The sequence below is a fragment of the Miscanthus floridulus genome, chromosome 15, assembly GCF_019320115.1.
Source record: "Miscanthus floridulus cultivar M001 chromosome 15, ASM1932011v1, whole genome shotgun sequence".
Taxonomy (NCBI): Eukaryota; Viridiplantae; Streptophyta; class Magnoliopsida; order Poales; family Poaceae; genus Miscanthus; species Miscanthus floridulus.
In genome coordinates this window covers 10,957,998-10,966,724 of record NC_089594.1, presented here as the reverse complement: position 1 = coordinate 10,966,724, position 8,727 = coordinate 10,957,998, and the positions used below count along the sequence as shown (strand labels likewise).

At 43.5% G+C, this 8,727-nt stretch overlaps 1 protein-coding gene across 1 annotated transcript; it reads left to right on the top strand.

Moving 5' to 3' along the window:
• Positions 1-1,015: 1,015 nt before the first annotated feature.
• On the top strand, positions 1,016-7,531 carry LOC136506811 (stress response protein nst1-like). The gene is made up of 3 exons (XM_066501712.1): positions 1,016-2,806; positions 2,922-3,853; positions 6,966-7,531. The coding sequence occupies exons 1-3, from the start codon at positions 1,478-1,480 to the stop codon at positions 7,132-7,134; spliced, it is 2,430 nt and encodes an 809-aa protein (XP_066357809.1). The 5' UTR covers positions 1,016-1,477; the 3' UTR covers positions 7,135-7,531.
• The last annotated feature ends 1,196 nt before the right edge of the window (positions 7,532-8,727 follow it).

Here is an 8,727-nt window from a genome sequence, read left to right as displayed (position 1 = left end):
TAATAACAACATTTTCGTAAACACATAAATTGCCATTGTGTGCGCTGCACTGATGAGGCATTATCTTGGCAAACGTGCACGTGTGAAACTCATCAATTTTTACTTTAAATTATGTCATGCACAAGTTCTATATCTCTTTATGCTTATCAGTAGTCTAAATTAATATTTTTAATCGTAAACCGGTTAGTGGAGATAAACATAAGAGTTGCCGTGACAAGAAAAAGACCGAAAGCTTTTCTTAACAACTGTTTTCGCAAAATACAAACCGTCCTTGCATGCGCCACACATGCTAGATGAGGCATCATCTTGACAAACGTGCACGGCTTATATGTGAAATTCATTATTTTCTACTTTAATTTATGTCACGCATAAGTTTTATATTTGTTTATGTTTATCGATAGTCTAAATTAACCATTTTATTCGCAAACTAGTTAGTGAAGATATATAAACCGCCGTTGCGTGTGCCACACATGCTAGATCTTGACAAACGTGCACGATTTATATGTGAAATCATTGTACTCTACTTTAAATTACCTCACGCATAAGTTTTATGTCTATTTATGTTTATCGAGTCTGAATTAATGTTTTTATTCGCAAAATGGTTAGTGAAGATATATAAACCGCCATTGCGTGCGCCACACATGCTAGATGAGGTATTATCTTGACAAACCACTGATACATGAAATTCATTATTTTCTACTTTAAATTATGTCATGCATAAGTTTTATATATGTTTATGTTTATCGATAGTCTAAATTAATGTTTTTATTCTCAAACCGGTTAGTGAAGATATATAAACCCCCCGCGTGCGCCACACATGCTAGATCTTGACAAATGTCCACGATTTATATGTGAAATTCATTATATTCTACCTTAAATTATGTCACGCATAAGTTTTATATCTGTTTATGTTTATTGATAGTCTAAATTAATGTTTTTATTCGCAAACAAGATATATAAATATGAGAGCTGCAATGGATTTTTTTTTTTGAAAGCTTTTCCATTTAGACACAAATGGAAGAGTGGATGAAGCGTATCTGGTTTCCCACCCTGTAGAATTTCTTCGTCTCCCTTGCCTTGTCCACCGAGAGGCACCGTGAGATTAGAGAGAGAAAAAATTCGAGTAGGCAATCCAAAGAGGAGGAAGAGAAAGGGATTGAAAAGCTAGGGTTTTCGCCATGGCCATCGCCCACCTCGAGCTCTCCTCCCTCGAATCCACCCTTCCCACGCTATCCTAGCTCCCGCATCTCGCATCTCCACAAAAAGCAGCCGCCTTTGGTTCCCCTCCCCGGCCCCCGCTGCCTCGCCCCCATTCGAGGGTTTCCCCTCATCCCCCCAAATCGAATCGCAGCATTACCGACCGAGCAAGCAACCCACCCCACCCCCACCCTACCCACCCGCCTTCAAGGGTCCGAGCCGAGCGACGGCGCTGGCGATCCAGCAGGGCGTGAGGGCGGCGGAGGCGGGCGGATAATCAATGTGTACGCTGTGCGCCGTGCAGCGCTGGTCGCGGCGCGTCGCCACCATGCTCCCGTGGCTCGTCGTCCCGCTCATCGTCATCTGGGCCGCCACCCAGCTGCTCCTCCCAGCCGCCTACCGCTTCGAGGTCACCTCCCCGCGCCTCGCCTGCGTCTCCGTCCTCCTTCTCACCCTCTTCTGGTACGAGATCCTCCTCCCGCGCCTCTCCCTCTGGCGCGCCCGCCGCTCCGCGCGCCTCCGCGAGGAGCGCCGCGCCCACGCCCTCGAGCTCCACAAGCTCCGCAAGACCGCAACCCGGCGCTGCCGCAACTGCAGCAACCCGTACAAGGACCAGAACCCCGGCGGCGGTAAGTTCATGTGCTCTTACTGCGGCCATGTCTCTAAGCGCCCTGTGCTCGACCTCAATTCAGCTGGGAAGGCCCCCACCGGATGGCCTTGTGCTCAGGATTGTGGATATTGGCTGGACCTGCGCTGCTCCTCCGGCAATAACAGCTCCTTCTTGGGGTTCTCGTGGCGCTTGCTTTCATCCTTTTGCTCGACAGCAATGAGGTGGTTATTGAGGAATATATTCAGGTTTACATCCTCAGGGGATGGTGAGGGTTTGAGCATAGATGGTAAAAGGTTGGCAAAGAGAGGAGAGAATGGAGGAAAAGCCGAGGAGAGCAGGACCGAGAAGTCGAGAAGGAAGGCGGAAGAGAAGAGACTGGCAAGGCTGGAGAGGGAAATGCTGGAGGAGGAGGAAAGGAAGCAGCGAGAGGAGATGGCTAAGCTAGTAGAGGAACGCAGGAAGCTGAGGGATGAAAAAGCAGAGGCCGAGGAGCGGTCAAAAAGCGCTACCCCTGTTGGGGAGAAGGATGCTAGGAAGGAGGCAGAGAAGCGGCGTCAGGAGAGGAAGAAGAAAGAGGACAAGGGGTCAAGCAAGAGCAATTCAGATTGTGAGGACATTGATAGAAGATTGGGCCGAGAAGGCGATAGGAAGCGAGACTTTGACAGAAAGAGTGACTTGGACAGGCGTGAGGGTTACAAGCCTCATTACATCGATTCTAACAATCACAGTAATAAAACAGGGGAGAGCAGATCGAAATACTTTGGCCGTATGACAGGTGGTTTCTTATCTTCTTCAAGAGGGTTTGGCGGTGGTTCCTTCTTTGGCAGAAGTGCTCAGGCCCCTGCCCCTCAAGCTAGCAAGCTTAGTAGACCTGTAGTTCCTGCAACTGACCAGGGTAATGCAATCAAAAGAGATGTCCAGCATGCAGCCACACAAGCTACAGGCAAATCTGCTACAGCTGGAGAAACTAGAAATGCATGGACTAATTTTAATCGACCTGTGAGTAACAAGGGCATTGCTATTTTATTGTAAATTCTTGTTATTCGAACCAATTGCATTAGTTATATTTTTACCTGAATTTCCATCTCAAATCTTCCAATTATGCTATATGCAGGTTAGTCCAAATGTGCAGCCACACCCTACTGGCCTTAAAAAGTCTTGGCATCAGCTGTTTAGTCGTTCAGCATCAGTGTCCCCTTGTCCTGATGTTACAACTTCAGCTCATGATATGATTCGGAAGCCAGAACCAAATGGAGCTCAAATAAACAATGCTCATACATTTCTCTTTCAGTATCCTCCTCTGGACTACAAGCCAAGTTCAATCCAGTCCATGCAATTTCCAGGTTTTCCACCGCTTAATGGAGCACCTCCTAGTAACCCACTACATTTTCCTGCTGGACATAAGCCCTTCTATGATGATGCGGAATCAACACTGCTTGAAGAACCAGAGCAATTTGAGGACCCATGCTATGATCCAGATGCAATTGCATTACTTGGGCCAGTTTCAGAATCTCTAGATAACTTCCCTCCAGACTTAGATTGTGGATTCCTCTCAAGTGACGTTATGAAAGAATCACATGGGAGGCCTTCACCAATTGAGTCTCCTCTCTCAAGATCTCGTATGGCTGAAGAAAAGCCTATCAAGCCCCCGCACTCATCAGTTGCAAGAGGTCCTGGTGGTTCCATTCTGCCTGAGACTAGCAGTGAACAAGGCACATGGCAAATGTGGAGCACACCATTGGTTCAGGAAAGTTTAGGTCTGCAAGGTCCTCAGAGTCAGTGGCTTCGGCAAAACACAAATCAATTCAACCATAGTGCCAACCTTTTCAGCAGCGGAGGTGGAGCAATAAGTTCCCTGGGTACTGGTTTGAATGACAGTGATCCATGGCTGCAGAAAGAACCTTTCCAGCAATTGCCACCTGATACACCAAGCCTGTTCCTTTCACATGAAATGCCTGGAAAATTACACAACGACTTGGTTTTTGGGTCTCCAAACAAATCAGCCCGCGAACACCCCTTTGGGCCGCCTGGTTCTTTGTGGCCCAAGTAAGTACTTTCTGATGTCCTTTTTCTTTTCAGAAAATTTTCTGCCACAAAGGCTTTCATCACTGCTGATCATCTTATACTGTTAACTTGGGCTGGAAATTTGGTATAATAACTCATTAGAGAATAGTTTTGTCCTTCCCCCAGATGCAATGCTTGTTTCATGCTGTCATTCAGGTTTTCCACTTCACTGCTTAGCTCTATGTATCGATGCGTTTAAGCACCAAAGTATTGACAGTTTTTTATGATAATTATTCAATATTGTTTGTGTGAATTTGTATATACATAGTTACACACACGTGTGAAATCTCCATGTCTAATCGTGGAATACTACTTATTTCAAACAAGGAATTTATGTATAGAAATGAGAGACCATTGAAAAGCAAAGTGCATTATCGTAGTATAACTGAGTGTTTAACTGATACTCAAATTATTGAACCCATTTGAATGTGTGAGTTTGGATGATCCTTTCTTTGAAAATTTAAAGGTACCATGCTCTTTATTCTCCAATCATTAGGTTGAAGTTTACCATGTATTTTGTTTATAAGAAGTACATGCAGTTCGGGTTCTTCTAGGTTTTAGCATATGTTTCATGAATCAGTCAAACCAATTTTGGTGTTTAAAGTTGCTACTAAAAAGTGTCTGACTATATGCTGGGCGCTACCATCCTGCTTGCACCTAATTGCCGTGTAGTCTATCCAAGCATCTGCTTAACCATGACTAGGGTCTAGATGCCACCCTGCTTCGTGCCTAGCACCTGAAGCTTTTTAGAACACTTAAACTGCAGATATGTGTTTATGGTATTTCTCTCTTTCATGGATCGTTTTTCCTTGATGTATGGACACATGGTATTAACAGTTCTACACTGCAGTTGAATTGACAAACTGCCATCATGAATAATTAGCTAGCTAGGATTGTGTCTGAGCTGGTTGCATAATTTGGTCGACTGGTTGTGATTACTGAACATAAACACAATTGCACTAAATATAATCAGCCAAGATTTTTGTTGCAACAATGGCATTGTTAACAATTGAGTTGGCTACAGTTTTGTTTCAGGCCTGCTAGAAATTTTGTGGTAAGTAATTTTTTTTTGTTAAGCTAATTCAGAGACACATTCATTGCTCAAATGCTCAGTCTAAATTGACCAGTAAGAAGGGTACAGAAACCAAAGGCAGATGGGTAATTGTCATCATGAACTCTTGGATTGTTAGCTAATGTTCTGCCCCTGGTCATAATGTTGTGTTCTTCTGAAATTATATGCAGCTGTTGAACCATAATGTTCAATGCATTAGGGCATGTTTGGATCACCTAGGAGGCTAGGACTAGTTGTTAGTCCACTAGTTACTGGAACTAATTGTTAGGTGACTAAAGTTTAGTCCTGTGCTGTTCGGATACATGGACTAGTAGCTATCACCTATCAGTCCACTTCAGCTTTGCCTTCTACATTCATATCTTTCATTGGCTGTGTTGGTTTAGTGTATTTTAATGTTGTGGGCTTCGGGAAAAATTAGAAGCTAGAATTAGGTTGTGAAAAATTAGATCTCACTGCAGGCTAAGCTGTTCTGTTGCAGACAATTTGTTGAGTTATGTATTGGTTGATGGGCTGCTTCTCTTGGGAAAAATCTAGGCTAGAATGAGATTGTGAAAAATTAGATCTCGCTGCAGGCTAAGCTGTTCTGTTGCAGACAATTTGTTATGTATTGGTTGATAGCAAGTGTTTTTTAGTTTAAATTTATGTATATAGTAAGATCGGGATGGTCTTGTGTGATTGTGGCCATGAAGACATGATAAATTAATTATATGAGCTTTAGATTGACTGAAACTCAGTTGACTCCAAGTCCAAAATGGAGAATTAAATATTGGCCTGTGGATTATGCAGTGCCACAATCCTTGAACATATGGTTTTATTTATGGGGAACTACTGATCTATATTTTGCCAAGGTTTAATGTTCTTATAGAAATATTCACTAGTGATGAACTGATGATTGGTGACTGCATCCTGTTCGACCTTGTTGTTAATGAGGCTTATTATAGTAGGGTGTCAGCTCAATCTGTTGCTTCATTAGGCATGCAGTGGAAAACGTTTTCTAAGGTGGTAACTGTTAGCTTGTTTGTTAATTTTTTTTTGTTTGAATGGGTAGGGCAGTCCCCTTTGATGCTTAAAGATGTAAAGGTACCGTGGCTCAAGAACATGTGGCCGAGTCCATGTATTATGGAAGTTTAGTCTAGTTAGGAACTTAGGAGTTAGGATACAACTAGATTCTAGGGAGGATTCGAGACATGGCCCTATATGGGGTGTTCAATCTTATCCCATGACTGACTGCAGGAGATACATGCACACAATTTACGCAAGTGGGCTGCTACCCACATCAAAATGTGGCTCAGAGGAACATAAAAAAACTGATGTTAAGTTTGCTCAGCATGGCCCATTCATTCTAGTCTTGTTGGAGTTCTAGTTCCTAGAGACCATACTACACGCAGGACTGAGGCCCTTCAGCCTATCAGCAGGCTGCAAAATGGATAGATGATGGTAATTTGGTAGAACTAGTTGAACACATGGGCCATGGCCATCCTATTTGTGAAGTTTCAAGTCTTATGTTGTGAAGTTTTAAGTCTCATTTGCATATTTTGTGCAAGGTGCAAGATAGCTTGCTTGTTTTTTTTTTTTTAGTTTGGAGTCAGTCTATTGGTGTTTGAATTTTCTTGTTTTGAGTTTATAGCTTGGCTTGCACTGCGGAACCTGTTAGCTTGAAGTTGAGTACATATGACCTGCATGACACTTTGTGTGCCTGATATCTTTACCTATTACCATGTGTGTTGTGCCCTTTGGGTGTTATGGTTGGCTATTGTGCAATTTCACTAGACCTTGTAGGTGGAAAACTATGAAAATCAATTGAATGAGACAGGCTTTTCTGAAGGCAAGAGAAAGTATTTAAACATATGTAGATTTTCCTTTTGTTCCGCCTTTCTTTCTGTGATAGAATTCATGAAGAATCCTAAACTATCAATATCTTATACCTGAACTCACGTTTATTTTTTTTTTCTTTTTACCATTGTTGATTGATAAAAGCGAAAACGCCAGGGCTCATGACTGTTGGGACTATTGTTTACACAGGGAGGAACTGGCGCTGAATGGAGCTCAGGAAGGTGGTGGCGGGCATATCCTGTCGCCGTCCGGTGCACATGTTGGCGGTGGTGTTGGCTTGTTTTCTTCAGCAAGTCCTGATGTACAGTCACTGTGGTCATTCAATGAAACATTCAATGAAAAAGAGAGCATAGAATGAGCAGACTTTTATAATAGAAGGAAGGGAAAAAAAATGTGGAGCCAAGGCTTCCTTCTCTTGTAGGGTTACCGTCTTACCGAGGAGATAAGCTGGACTGTGTTCCTTGATGATGCAAAAAAAAGATGAGGTCATTTTGTTTCCTAGCACTCACCCTCACCTGTTAACATGCGTCGACGCATTGCATTAGGCCTTGTTTTACCTGATGGTTTTTTTCTCTTGCGCATTATTTCCGTCATACTGACTTTGGGATTCAATGAAAATGGGGATATGGGGACTTGTCGTCGTGCACAGGCGATCGATCCATCCACGGCTGTAGTCATCAGCTGTGTTTCTGGGTTGATTTTGGTTTTTATGTTGCCGTTAACATTGTGTATGTTATTGTGTGGGTTGATTCTGTGATAAATTGAAAGTGGAAGGTAGTGGAGGGAGGTGGATGCTGTAATAGAAGAAAGGGGTTATTATATCCTCTTGTTTTGTGATAGACAGAAGAAAGGGTTTATCATGGGAGAAGTGGTGCACGCATTTACTGATCCAGCTTGGTGCCGTAAGCCCGTATGTGTGGGCCCTGTTTAGTTCCACTCCAAAATGCTAAATTTTTTAAGATTTTTTGTCACATTGAATCTTTGGACGCATGCATAAAGCATTAAATATAAATAAAAAATTAAATTTATTACACAGTTTAGACGAAATTGACGAGACGAATCTTTTAAGTCTAATTAGACTATGATTGGACACTAATTGTCAAATAACAACAAAAGTGCTATCGCCAAAAATTTTGCCATTACCAAGTGCAGACTGCAGAGAAATGCTGTGATAGGTGGTGGGCTGGGAAGTGGGGAGGTGGTTTTGCCTGTGGAGTTGTGTGGTGGACTGACTGGTGGGTGCGACGGCCATGCATATGCTACCTGCAAGTGGTTCAGCCGTCAGTCACTGACTCACTGGTGAGCATCTACTGGCCGCTAGTAGGCACTAGCGACCACGCAGCCTGCCCAACTTGTTTGTGCTCTGGTGAAAACGTGCACCGGTTTTATATGTTATATCTGCACGCATTCTGATTTCTGACGAAGCCCATCCATTGGTTGATGTATGCAGAGTATAAGACGAAAGAAAGGTCTATCCATCCATGTCGTGCTCGTGCTCGTGCTAGTGCTTGGCTGCTCGCACGCAGCAGATTTTGCTGACTGACCTGCATGCTGCACTGGACGCCATGAGCTAGATGAAGCTAAACTATTCCAGAATGGCAGAACAGGAGTAGAATATCCTCTGGAGTTTGGTGCAGCTCCATCGCCGTCGCCGTCGGGTAGGGCGGCTGCTCATGTTATCCTGCTGCACTCCACGTCTCCACCACGGCCAGGCAGTACGAGCCATATATAGAACAAAAAGGCAGACCATACGTCGAATCAGCGGGGATTCACCCGTTCCACTAGGCCTGTCCAAAAAGTTTTCCCAAAAAGTGCTACGGTAGCCATCACATCGAATCTTACGATACGTGCATGGAGCATTAAATGTAGACAAAAAAAACTAATTGCACAGTTTGGTTGGAAATCGCGAGACGAACGTTTTGAGCATAATTAGTCCATGATTGAATACTAA